Source organism: Xenopus laevis, chromosome 4S, assembly GCF_017654675.1.
Source record: "Xenopus laevis strain J_2021 chromosome 4S, Xenopus_laevis_v10.1, whole genome shotgun sequence".
Classification (NCBI taxonomy): domain Eukaryota; kingdom Metazoa; phylum Chordata; class Amphibia; order Anura; family Pipidae; genus Xenopus; species Xenopus laevis.
Window position 1 is genome coordinate 20,197,737 of NC_054378.1, and position 14,419 is coordinate 20,212,155.

Sequence of the window (14,419 nt, forward strand, 5' to 3'; positions counted from 1 at the left end):
TATGACAAACACACGTATATATATTTAAATGTCAAACTACTACCAATACAAGGGGCTCTTTATCTTCCCCGTTAAGGAGAAGGCAGGTATGAATTTAAATGAAAAGGCAAATTGCTGATCCTGGGAGCAATGAGAGGGAGCTGCCACTGAAAGGGATGAGAGTTTCTTCCAGATGGTACAGCAAGAGCTCACATCTTGGTTTCTATGGCGCTGGGCAAGCTCTTAGGCTGCCGGAGTGTGATTCCTCCACTTAATTAGATCTGCTGGGAATTCAGGAGAGATTCAGCATGGTGACCTCTGTGTATTAATTCCAGCTTAATATTCACTGCCTCCCGGGGAAGGGATCGGAGGCACCAGCACTGTGCCTGTCGGAAATGTTCTTCTGATACCAGAGATAATATCATTATATCGACTTCCAAAACCCTTTAAGCCAAGAAAAGGGACCTCATTATTAAAGGAACATTAACACCAAAAAATTTAAGTATTTTAAAGTAATGAAAATATCATGTACTGTTGCCCTGCACTGGTAAAACTGATCTGGTTGCTTCATCAGAAACACTACTATAGTTCATATAAACAAGCTGCTGTGGAGCAATGGCGGAAATTGAAAAATGGCTACATGGCACAGGTTAACTAATGGACAGATAACACCATTAGACAGACAGAGCTTATCTTCTATCTGCTGTGTAACTTGAGCTTTTTCTCCTTTGAATGGCTGCCCCCATTGCTACACAGCAGCTTATTTATATAAACAATAGTAGTGTTTCTGAAGCAAACACAGCAGTTTTACCAGTGCATTATATTTTCATTACTTTAAAACACTTTTATTTTTTGACGTTACTGTTCCTTTAAGCCATCGTTCTTATTAAAGTAGAGCCACTTCATTATACAGGGAATCTGTATTTGGCGGCCAAATTGAGAAATGAGGGACGTCCAACCTGTTGTCCTTCAGGTGTTGCTGATCTCCATCCTCCTGCTTTTCCAATAATGTCCTTTCAGAAACATCCATGTTGCTATTGGCATATCTGTCTATGGTGGGGAAGTTTTAGGCGCACCAGAGCCTTGGCAACAACATGGCAACACCTTCTCATATGTGTGGACTGAATATATGGTGATGCGGGTGCTTCACAACCAGTGTTGAACAGTTACCCCCCCCAAGAGACATTTAAGCAGTGACTGACATGTCCCTACCCATAATTCTTTATGTGAGGGTTATTGCCTTAAGTTTTAGACTTTGGAAGCAAATTTTAGTATCAATAGATTTAATTGAGTGTGAGTTGGGTGCAAATGCTGGTCATTGGGTGCGAATGTGAGTGTATACTGAACTGAAATTAACAGGTGTGTGTCCTTAAATGACCTTGTAGGCCAAATCCCACTTCCCTAGCCTGTTGGACATGCATTCCATTATGATCTGGTGGCTTTTGGTCATTTGATGAGGCCATTTTTTTTAGTATTTAGCATCTTATCATGTGTTAATGGTGACTTTGAGATGTTTGTTTTGATATTATTAATATATATATATATATATATATATATATATATATATATATATATATATATATATATATATATATATATATATATATATGTGTGTGTGTGTTTATTAATGGTTTAAGTTAATCTGTGCAGAAAGGTTCACTAACAACACAAGGAACAGCAGCAAGGTTGACTAGTAACAGCAGTTGGGTGTAAGTTACTATAAACAGCTTTTCCCAGGGCTACAAGTTGCCCAGCTGCTCACTGTCTTTCTGCAACAGGTGATGAGCGAGGATGATCCACTGCACAGTGGCCTGTTTATATCTACTGAGCCTGACACTTTACAGCTTTGAAGAAATTAAATATGGCTAATAATTGGGATAGCCCAGTAATCCACAGAAATCAATGAGAAGAGTGAATTTGTGCCCTGGGTACCCCTGGAACTATAGCAGGGTGACTGTTACCCCAATGTTTCTATATATCTGTAACCTTGTTATGAGCTAAGGGGGCTCAGCCTGAAGGCCAGTTAGGGGGAGATTTGGGGGAAGTGCTTATTTGTTCCCTGGTTACCCCTGGAACTATAGCAGGATGACTGTTACCCCAATGTTTATATTTACCTACATTTAAGGAGTACTAAAGCGTATCAAAGATATCGGCTACAAATGCTACACATTATGTTTTGAGATTCTGTTTCAGCCCTTTTGCAGGAAAGATCTGTGCCTCCAAAAATACTCCATAGTAGCTCCCCAAATAATTCTATGCTGATTTACAGCACATGCTTTATGCTGCTGCTGCTATTTTGCGACAGCCCCTAAGGTTAGCTTAACAGCTGCCTGGACAATACTGAGCATGTGCAGTGCCACTGACACTCCCAACATAATCCAGGATAATGGCCCATATGCACAACTTTGAATGCCTGGATCATTACTGTTTCAGAGACTCTGAAACTTTAGACTGGTGCAGAAAATTCAGTATATAAAATATAGCATTTCTACCCATATTTCTTATAAGGGTTTAGATCTCCTTTAAGGTAATTTTGGGGTGAGAGGACTGTCAGACATACTATGGTGTGGGATGTGTAGGTACCTGTAGTAACATAAATTTCACCATAATACAGTGTACAGTACATTGGCCACAGAAGCAGCCAGACAGGGCAGACCTTGCTCTCCTCTATTCTCTGCACTGCTGGTTCTGGCTACATGCACCAATAAAACAATGTAGTGTATGTATGCTCCCCTCCAGTCAAGACTTGTATGTAATATAAGAATATGTAATATAAGAATAATGTAGAAACATTAAAACCTGTTGCCTCCTGATGTAGTCAAACTACAACTCTCGTTGGGGGGAAACAGCAAGGGTGCAAGATTACTGTGAAGGCAATTGGTTGGGATCAGATAATAAACACAAGTTATAGACACAATGGAGTCAGGGCTTGTGTGCAGGAAGCCTTAATGGGATAATAACCCTGGATTCCACATTAGGGGTTCAATTAGGATGGCGGAGCAGTAATAAACCATTTGTATGAAACACTGTCACACAAGCTGTAGTTATTGCAAATAAGCGCGACGGAGGATTAAAGAGCTGGAAATAAATTAAATTACATGGAACACAGATCCACCCGTCTGGCACCTGCTAATACACATCAACATGCTGCATAAATTGACTCCTCTCAGTGTCACGCAGAAATGGCACTCGCTGCCAGCACATTCATTTCAGGGATTTGTGACACTTAGTCCCTTGTTCACTGCCTGAAGGCAAAGATACAGCGGCCTTCACTCTGACTTCTCAGATACTCATCTTCAGTTGGCAAAGGGTTAATTGCAATGTTCTGGGCACACTATAACCCAAGCCTATGTTTGCATTGACTATTTAAACTCATTACAGTGCAGAACCCAATGCAGGAGACAAAACCAGACTTATTAAGATTTTTTTTCTACCATTTATAATTTTGTATAATTAAACTGGGCTTTGAAATAGTTCTTGGCTAAATCCATTAGAAGGACTAACTTCATTTCAGCTGCCAAAAGAGTTGCATCAAGAATCCTATCAAAACAGGGTGGTGGGTTGGGATAACCTAATATAAACTGTCACTGTTGCTATCTTAACCTATAGCTGCCTGAGATCTAGCCATATTGTCTCCATCTAGTCCTATAGACTCTTTCTGGCATTACTGTCTCCATCTTCCCTTATCTTTTCCATTGTCTCCTACTGTCTCCATCTTTCCCAGTTGTCTCTATCTTTCCCAGTTGTCCTAATCTGGCCATACTGCCTCTATCATAATCCACTGTCTCCCCCTTGCCCTATTGCCTCCATCTTTTCCTGTTGTCTCAGTCTTGCCTTAGTGTCTCCATCTTCCCCTGCTGCCTCCATCTTAACCTACTGCCTCAATCCTTTCCTACTGTCTCCATCTTGCTCTACTATTGCCATCTTGCTCTACTGTCTAAATCTTTCCCTACTGTCTCCATCTTAACCTACTGCCTCAATATTTTCCTACTACCTCCAACTTCCCCTGTTAGCTCCATCTTGTCCAACTGTCTCCCTAATATCTTCATCTTGCCCTACTGTCTCCATCTTTTCCCTCTGTCCTTTCCTTCCTCACTGTCTCCATCTTGCCCAACATATTTTGTCCATTTTGTATCTTGCTCAGTATCCATTGTGTTCCATGGTCTCCATGTTGCCTTTTCCCTACAATAATAGTTGTGCAGGACATGCTAATGACAGCCCGGGCTCAGAGGCCCTGAATAAATGTGCTTTGTTGTCCAGAGACTGCAGGTAATAAATACAAGGGGGGCTTCTCTGGGGTCTGCTTTGCTTTCATAGTAGACTTCAGCCCCCGTGCTCAGCTGGTTGCCTTCCATATGCTGCCTGTGCTCCTATTGTCTGTCTCTAGTAATATAGACATTTTGTTGATTTAATGAATCACCCAGGGATTCCACTCAATATTCGCAGGACTCAGATGTGGCCCAATAATAAATGAAAGCAGGATTTTTAATACATTAAATTAGAAAGCAAAAAAAAAATCCATGTTAGTATATTAATGCGGCCGCTGAGCTCATGAAAAACAACTGCTGGGCTGCCCCCCCCCTGTAACACGGCATCAGGCACACGCCAACGGGAAATCTTTGCGTCTTCATTCAGAAACTGGGCACTCGAGGGTGTAAAAGACAAAGTTTGCCTGACATAATCCTTTTACTCCCAGTGCCCGTCACGTTCAGAGTGTGTTTTATTAGGAAATTTCTAATTAGTGGTTGGAGAACGAATTTGTGGCCCGATTGGAACTGAAATTGGTTGGTTTTTGTTGAAATATTATCAATATAATATAATTAATTCATGCATTTTATATAGTATGCCCAGAATTACAAGAGACTATATATACAGTATTGCAAGAGAGATTTGTATTTATTTTATTTTCATTTTAAGATGCTTTAAATAAAGACATTGCTTGTATTTATACATATGGGAGGATGGAGGTGCCATATTGATTCCCTCTACACCAGTGCTGTCCTACTTCTGTGGTATCGAGGGCCAGAATTTTTCTGGACTACATGGTCAGCGTTGGACTGGGCCCTCATGGGCCCCCACCAGCCCAGACCTGGCCTCCCGTTGCTGGCCTGCTTTTGTGCTTTTAGGCTTGTTTCGGCCCTTTTGTGCATATACGCATACATTATTACAGGCATCTGCGCGGTTTTTGCACATTCACATGCCAGGAATTTAACGGTCAAAGGGGGCCCCCGGGGACTGCCAGGTGGGCTCTTTGTTGTGCAGCCCCAGTGGGCCTTGAAGGCTCCAGTCTGACCCTGTACATGGTGGAGGGAATCGTGATTATGGTCAGTCAGTGTAGACCACTCCCTGTTTTTAAACCACACCCACTGTAAACCACACCCATGTTACCACAATACCATGTCCACATTAATAGTGGTAACACACCAAAAAATTAAATGGTTGGTGCTCACTGCAGGGATTTTACTCATTACTCATATGTGAAAAAATCAAGTCATATTAAGACATACCCTTAAATCCATATGCCTCATCCTCCCCTGTGGATAACACAGCACCCCCCCCCAGCACATGATTTAACACCTTAGGGGTCCCTAACACTGATTTCCAATTGATAATAAAACCTCAGAACAAATACCAGGCTTATGTTCCACAGGCAGAGCAGGGCACACACAGGCAGAGTATGTCACACACAGGCAGAGTATGGCACACACAGGCAGAGTATGGCACACACAGGCAGAGTATGTCACACACAGGCAGAGTATGTCACACACAGTCATATTAAAGAGGAGTATTAAAGTCGATATAAGTGCCACACTACGCCGCTGGTTGAAGCATCAGGTGCACAGCTGTGAGCCTCTCTGCACAGGTAAATATCACAATAGAATAATAACTATTGTGTTTAAGGGAAAATAAATCTGGCACATCTCACATGTCTCTATAGCAGCAGTACACACAAGGGAACATACTAAATTTAATGCGGGTATTTTTACCAAGTGCCCATGGGGAAGATGACGACACAGAGTTGCAGTCTCAGTGGGGTCTCAGGGGGCTTTGCCATGCGCAGGGTATAGAGTTTTAATTAATAGGAATGTGCCAGCACATTACAGATATCATAAGGATCTTGTCTTAAAGCCTCAGTATAACATTGAGACCGGGAATAGTGATGAGCAAATCAGTCCCGTTTCGATCGGAAAATTTGCGAAACTGCGAAAAAAATTTGCGAAGCAGAGAAATTTTGTGAAAAGCAGTGGTCAATTGCCGTTTTTACGTGCACAACAATTTTTCTAACTCCGAATGCATTAAAGTCAATGGGCGTTTTTTCTTATGGCGACTTTTTTGTCCTAAGGCTATGGACACACCTACATTTAACAAAAGCCGACCACTGCATAGCGGTTTCAAGTTAAGACTACGGTACTTCCGCTAGCGTATTTACGCATTTTTTTTTTTTAAAAACGCGGGGGGAACCGCTGCAGTTAAACGTATGTGTGTCTATAGCCTTTTGCCTAGGCATTTTTTCTTATGGTGACTTTTTTGTCCTAATGCATTAAAGTCAATGGGCATTTTTTCTTATGGTGACTTATTTCTCCAAATGCATTGAAGTCAATGGGCATTTTTTCTTATGGCGTTTTTTTTCTGTGAATTTTCTGCGAATCCATGGCTGGCAAATAAATTGGCTCATCACTAAGAGGGAACTACAAGTCCCAGCATCCTCCTCCTGCCTGGAGAGCACAAGTATTGCCGAAACACTCCCTGTATTCTGGGCAGTTGGTCTGTGTGCCAATGGGGTATTGCTGAACATGGAATTGGCATTGTAATTAGTTTGTTCCTTGTACAAATGAGGGTTATAATGATAAAGAAAGGATTTATTTACATACAGCCTCGTTAGCAGGAGAATATCATAATCATATATTATATTATTGTATTATATTGTAATAATCATATGGAGCGTAAATCTGTTGATCGTTACTCCAGAAGTAAAACAAATAAACATTCATTCATTATTATTCCTGTGGGTTCATCTCACTTGTAATTACAATATGAAACCGCGCTTTTGCCTTTCTCTAGTTTAGCAGCGGTGGTTTAACTGTAATGGGCAGACCCAGAGGCTGCAGGGGGTTTGGTAGAACACAGTAAGGCCCCCCCATTCCCTTGACTGCACCTATAGGCACCCCTTATTTCCCTTGTGCATTGGGCAGTGAAATATACTTATTTTGGGGCCCCAGGATTAACCATTATATAATGATTAATCCTGCAGAGCATGTGTCTTTTTTCAACCTCCTCTATGTAACTATGTAAATATATCTAATTTTCTTAACATTTCAGGGTGTTTGGTGCTGCCATCGTCCTCACCTCAATGCTGAACATGCTGATCCCTTCAGCCGCAAGGGTTCACTATGGCTGTGTGATCTTCGTGAGGATTTTGCAAGGGCTCGTGGAGGTAACGGCCTTCCTTCTTGTAACCAGAATGTGAAAGCTCCATTCTCCTGCCTCTTGCCAGTTCTATTTATCCATTGCCCACATAATACATGCTCTGTACCAACATGGCACCTAGCTCTCTTCTATTCTCCTGCTCAGATTCACGATTCGGAGCCTTTGCAGCAATGCCAGATTTCAAGACTTTAGCAGAATGTTTTCTCTGATGTTGGCGATTACTGCCAGACTCCCCCTAGTGGTGGAAAGGAACACAACAATTCCTCTATCTCAGCCCTTTATAATTCATTTAATAAGAATTGTGGGTTTGAAACCTCTAACCAATGGCTCTATCCTCATTACTAGGGTGTCACTTACCCAGCATGCCATGGGATATGGAGCAAATGGGCCCCACCACTGGAAAGAAGTCGTCTGGCAACAACATCATTTTGTGGTAACTGTCCCACTGTACTTACTACCCTGATTACAACCTACCTATGGTCTTCAGTCAGGGCCATGACAATGTTTTTGCCTTGCTCCCAGGATCCTATGCAGGAGCTGTTATTGCTATGCCATTGGCCGGGATTCTTGTGCAATATACCGGGTGGTCCTCTGTGTTTTACGTCTATGGTGAGTGCCTCAAGTTTAACTTCCTATGTAAAATGACAGAAAATGGACTTGGCATTGGTTATTGATGGATCTTGTGTGTGTTGTATCTGAGTGCAGGGTGCTTTGGCCTGGTTTGGTACCTCTTCTGGATCCTGGTGTCCTATGAAAGTCCAGCAAATCACCCAACCATTACTGATGAAGAGCGGACCTACATAGAGGAGAGTATTGGCGAGAGTGCAAACATTTTGGGTGCCATGGAGGTGAGACATTTTTGTTCATCTGGTCTTTATTGCTTTATAGTTCAGCTAATGAAATCTGCCCCTTTCTAGTAGGATGTTCCCCTGAAACACCTGGGGCGACTGTCACTGTGGTTGTTCCCCCGGATGATATTTATTTTTTCATAAATTTCTATGTGATAATGACCCATTAATCATTATAACTTTGTTATGAGCTAAGGGCCCCAGCCTGAAGGGCAGTTAGTGGGAGATTTGGGGTGAGTGCTTATTTGTGCCTTGGGTACACCTGGAACTATAGCAGGGTGTCTGTTACCCAAATGTTTCTATATATCTGTAACCTTGTTATGAGCTAAGGGGGCCCAGCCAGTTAGGGGGAGATTTGGGGTACTTAAGTGCTAAATACTCCTGGAGAAAGAGGAACACATTATACAAAGTAAGTTGATAATATATAGCAATTGTGCTACCAACTATAATCGACTCAGTTCTCTCTAGTTCCAATCTCACAATCAATAATATCCATTTTGAAGCTAAACCAAATGCCATGTTCTCCTCTAGGTCTTTACATCTATTGGCTCCCTGATTATTTCTAATGTGTGTGATCAGAGCACTGTTTGCTGTTTCAGAAATTCAAGACTCCCTGGAGGAAGTTTTTTACCTCAATGCCAGTCTATGCAATTATCGTTGCAAATTTCTGTAGGAGTTGGACATTTTATCTTCTCCTTATCAGCCAGCCAGCTTACTTTGAAGAAGTCTTTGGATTTGAGATCAGCAAAGTAAGGACCCTGTATACTTCTACCATAGTTGACTCCAAGCCTTCTAACACTTTCCTCTTGTCTCTGTCCCTATATATTAGGTACCTATCTAGTGCTACCAATCCCTATTTATGTAGGGAAATGAGAGGAGAGCAGGCAGTAACCCTTCCAACACTTTCCTCTTGTCTCTGAGAAACTGCTGACATATACAGTATAATGTTAAACTCAAGACTCCCAGTATATAACTGTGTGTTGTCTCTTAGGTGGGGCTTTTGTCTGCTGTTCCCCATCTGGTCATGACAATTATTGTACCTATTGGAGGACAAATTGCCGACTTCCTTAGAAGCAAACAAATTCTCTCAACGACCATGGTCCGAAAAATTATGAATTGTGGAGGTGGGTCATCAAACACTTTATGGAAACTTTTATAGGGGAACTCCATATAAAAACTGTTTTTGTATAATAAATAGGGATGTAGCGAACCGCCGATAATGTGTTCGCGAACGCCGTTCGCGAACACCGGCAAAAAATGCGGACAGTTCGCGAACAGTTCGCGAACTTCGAACATCCGAAAATCGTTCGATTCGAACGATCGAAGGATTTTAATCGTTCGATCCAACGATTTTCGTTCGAATCGAACGATCGAAGCCATTCGATCGAATGATTTCATTCAATCCAATGGCTTCGATCGTTCGATTCGAACGGAAATCCTTCGATTTTAGCGATCGAATGGTCGAACGATTTTGACGCGAACGCCTATTGGCGAACGTCACGCGACGTTCGCGAACTTGCGGCGGACGCGAACAGCCGACTGTTCGCCGGCGAACAGTCCGCGACATCCCTAATAATAAAGACAACAGAGGTCAACTGAAGGTGGGAGCACGTTGGCTTTTTTCTTTCTGTGTAAAAAATTCAGGTGGAGAAAAATATATAAACAGCCATGTGTTCCACTAGTCTAAACCCACTGGAAATGAGCAATTGATGTATACAAGAAAGTTGCTTAATATAGATATCCTTCTGGATTATCTCCAAATCCTGCATATAATTAGGATATATGGCAAACTCTTTCTTTAGATGATGCCACACTGATGTTTCTGTTGGTACTTTGCAGGATTCGGCATGGAAGCTACCCTACTGCTTGTTGTTGGCTATTCCCACAGCAAGGGTATTGCAATATCATTTCTGGTCCTCGCAGTCGGCTTCAGTGGATTTGCCATTTCTGGTAATAAACTCAACCTGAATCGTGTTTTGATTTTACACAACTATGCCTTTTGGCCTGTGGCAAGTTAAGGACCTTCATGTAGAAAAATAGCCACCCTGGTAACTTTAGAATCCACATTTTTAGTTACAGTTCATCTGAATTTGCCATTGCCAAGTAAAGGAGGCCTAAGTTAATTAGATGGGAAGGCCACATTGAGTCTACAGTCTCAGCACCCCTAAATGTCACCATGTTATCACCCCTTCTATATAATTTATGGCCAAATAACATGGTTCTGGGTGTTAGGACCAAAGGTGCAGATGATTTAAGTGGAGAAGCTATTGTCCTCTCACTATGTCCTCTGCCAATGAACCACTTGCCCACATGCCCAGTCCAATGACAAATGCACACTAATTATGTTGGTCTTACCATTCTCATTCCTTTCAGGATTCAACGTTAACCACCTTGATATTGCTCCTCGTTATGCCAGCATCCTAATGGGTATTTCCAATGGCGTCGGCACCTTATCTGGAATGGTTTGTCCTCTTATCGTTGGAACAATGACCAAGCACAAAGTAAGTTCACGTGATTGTTTCTTTCACATCAAAGGTGACTTTGTTATAAGGTTGCACAGAATAGACCACGTTGTCTGATGCAGTCATCAGCTTGGTCAGAATAACTAGTTAACTGGTCTACCACCTGCAGACTGGCACTGCCCGTTTCCGTTGATCTAATTGTCCATATCTGGTTGGTGCTGTCTGGACTTTAGGGGGCCATAGGCACACCGATAATAACATATGAAATACATTTTTGTACAATATTCGGTGCATGTTTGGTGGGAGATGAGCCGACTGATATCGGTAGAAAACTTGTCGGCTCGTCGATCAGGGAGGCCTGAAAATTTTGATCAGGTGCCTTTGAAGGCACCCGAACATCGACCATTGTAAGTGCTGAATCATCAGATACAGGTAAAATGCTATTGTTTCTACCTGTATATCTGTCCATTCAGCTCTACACGTGTGTAGTGAAATGAACAATCTTTCTTGGAAATATTTTTTTCCAGGAAAGATCGTAATTGTAGCATCTGTGGCCACCTGTATTTGTGTCCACATCATCTGACAGTTTAATTTATGGGTCAAGCAATCTGTCCCATCATCATGTAGGAAGTGTAGCTTGCTTAATTTAAAATTTAATTATAGAACTTGGTTTTTAGACTGAGATTATATATATATGAGTTCCCTGGGGTTGACCGGGACTGGTCTAGCACCCCACAACAACCAATCAGATATTGATTCTTTAATATTCTGCCCAAACTACTTTGTATGGGTTTTTATATATTATCCAGAACCTTCCGCTAATTAGCAGCTTTATGTGTGTTGCTGGTTTCTTTGGCCAACAAGGACCTGCCAGTAATCCATCCAACCCTTTTTATCCCTTCTCCAGACAAGAGAGGAATGGCAATATGTCTTCTTGATCGCTGCTCTTGTCCATTATGGCGGGGTCATATTCTACGGAATATTTGCGTCTGGGGAGAAACAGCCGTGGGCAGACCCTGAGCAGACCAGCGACGAGAAGTGTGGTTTCATCAATGAGGACGAACTTGCAGAAGAGGCCGGGGATATTAGTCAAAATCACATCAATTATGGCACAACCAAATCTTACGGGGCCACCACGCAGGCTAACACGGGTTGGCCAAACGGCTGGGAGAAGAGAGAAGATGGCGTTCAGGGAGATGGACAGGAGTCTTTCCATTACCAGGAGGAGGAGAACTACTCATAACAAAGCTCTACATACCTAGATATATATTTATTTTTCTTTGTAATGTCTGTGATGAATTTCATTGTGGTCATTTGCACAAAAAGCCGTGGTGTGACCCCCGATAAGCACACACATCAGTCTTGTTTGGGAAGCAAGCTTCATCATGTGAACCATTGTTACCTTGGCTACATGTATCCATCCCATCGGGATTTGCGTTAATTGGTCATTGCTTTTAATACAGGAGCTGCGTCCTCTCTAGCAAGTCAGAGCACAAATGAACAGAGCACATCGGAATCTTCCTTAGGCAGCAAAGGAATTCTTGATTTCTAAGAGACAGAGGTCACTGTCGTCGTTGGTTACAAGGCCACCATGAGTTTTAGTCTATACCCCAAACAGTCGATGATGATGATGCCACCACCCAGTTGCAGTGAATGTTTGGCACATCTATATGACACAAAGTCTTCAGTGCTTTTCTTTTTGACCTTTTTTAAATATTTTAATTGCAACCTCCCTTGACCTAACAATGTTTTTTCCAAGTTGGCTCATGTTATAAGCCTCAGACAGATAGCAGGAGCAGATAGTTGTTCCAGGTGGGTGCACGTGCTGTGTTAGCATCTAACAACATGGTTCTTTTGGAGCTGGACCAATTACATTAGATGGAGGGAACCAGAGAATATGTTTTTAAATATATCTGGGTGTATTTTTTGAACACCGGTCATTTTGTATTACACAAGAGTGACATTTTTATACAAATATACGCATACAAGTTACTTACATGTGACTGGTCCGTGTCTACCCTCGTGGTGGCCCTCTGTCAGCCGGACTCCGCTCCAGGCACAATGACAACGTCCAAAGTAATAGTAGATAGACAGGAGCCGTAATAACCACGGGTAGTTTTAAGATAAAAAAAAACATCTTTATTTCCAAGCATCTTTAAAAACACAAACAGGCATCCTCCTGGAGCTCTTTAACTAAACCATGACGTGTCTAGTCACCTGACGCGTTTCGTGCCTCTCTTTGGCACTTCATCAGAGGCATTTTTATACATGCATTTGTATAATTCATATCAGCCGGATAGGGCTGCCTTCAGATATCATAGAGACCTGCCAATCATGCCCTTACTCCTCCCTAAACCCCACCCAGAAGTAATGGTGACCCTGCACTCTCACATTACACATGACTCTTGTTATATTACCGATCGTTAATCTCGATTTCAATTGATATCAAGGTACCTAGAATGCCAAACATAAAGCAAGACATGGCTGCTGTACTACGACAGATGATTGTATCCCTTTAACATATAGAGCCACTGAGGCTGCTGTGACATAACATAACAAAATTATCTTTGTTATAAAAGCACAAGGAAATTAATTAAGTTAGTGTACATCTTCCCTTGAAGATCCCCCTCCCTTGAAGATGTGGAACATGCCCGCAAGAACCTGTAAGCTATAGTTGCCTTAGGGTCAGATGGTGTGAGGTGATTGGCTCCTGGGGTGGGGGTTAAGTAAAATAATCTAAATATGGCTGCTTTCCAATGGAATGGTACTAATGCTTAGTTGTCCTTTAGGAAGTGCATTCACATGTCTATCTGACCATTAGTGATGAGCAGGTCATAAATATTGCAACACAAACTCAACCCTAACCTGTTACTTTCCAACTTGCACCCAACCCATCCATAAGTCCTCTTCTACTTTATCATCTCCACCCCATCCCGTTCCCTTCATATATGAAAGGATCAGTTACCATGAATTAGGGTCAGCACTATGACATCACCAAAGGGAAGGGGTTCTGCTTGATGTATGACCTACCACCTTCCTGAACCTGCACCTGGGGCTCATTTTCTAGGTCCAAACTCTCCCAACTCAAATCCTGCAGGATTTGGATCAACCTGCTATTCACTACTGCCCATGCATGGACAAATCCCATTCCTATTATTGAAATATTTGACCCCCAGACCAAGAAAATGATAAAGTGGGGCCTGCAAAGACCCATCAGATCATCCTAGGGCCAAATATGAACAAATGGGATGACCCAATGTCTCAACCGAAAGGCACAATATTTATAGATAATTGAATATACAGTATAACCCAGGGAGACAATTGAGCAGTCTATGGTCCATTTATGGACCAAACTAGAGTGCAACCCGTGGTGACTCCATGGTGTCCTGTACATATGTATACAAAATATTGTATGACATGAGCTGTAGAAATACTTTCTCTCTCTATAGACTAATGGTAGTAACAAATCTAGGAGTGTCTTACACAAACACTAAAATCCAACAGTACCTGGAGATTTAGCCATTTTTAACCAAAAAGTGTTTTTTTCTTTGTAAAAATATTTGCATTGGATGATATGATAGAAAGGGGGTGTATATTTGTCATGATCCTGTGTTACATAGATCATGGGGGGGAAATAATACATATAATATTAGATTATTACTCAGGGTTGGTCAGAGTAAAAATCCCAGCATTCCCTGAGTG

General features: G+C 41.9%; 1 protein-coding gene across 1 annotated transcript in view; it reads left to right on the forward strand.

Annotated features, from left to right (window-relative positions):
- Window positions 1-12,246, forward strand: part of LOC108715292 (vesicular glutamate transporter 2) — an 18,728-nt gene extending 6,482 nt beyond the window's left edge. Inside the window, exons 4-12 of the mRNA XM_018260313.2 lie at window positions 7,300-7,414; window positions 7,753-7,840; window positions 7,930-8,016; window positions 8,113-8,255; window positions 8,855-9,004; window positions 9,247-9,379; window positions 10,095-10,205; window positions 10,629-10,756; window positions 11,625-12,246. Of these exons, the coding sequence (XP_018115802.1) occupies window positions 7,300-7,414; window positions 7,753-7,840; window positions 7,930-8,016; window positions 8,113-8,255; window positions 8,855-9,004; window positions 9,247-9,379; window positions 10,095-10,205; window positions 10,629-10,756; window positions 11,625-11,960 (1,291 nt within the window). The 3' untranslated portion in view covers window positions 11,961-12,246. The remainder of the gene's footprint in view (window positions 1-7,299; window positions 7,415-7,752; window positions 7,841-7,929; window positions 8,017-8,112; window positions 8,256-8,854; window positions 9,005-9,246; window positions 9,380-10,094; window positions 10,206-10,628; window positions 10,757-11,624) is intronic.
- Window positions 12,247-14,419: the final 2,173 nt, after the last annotated feature.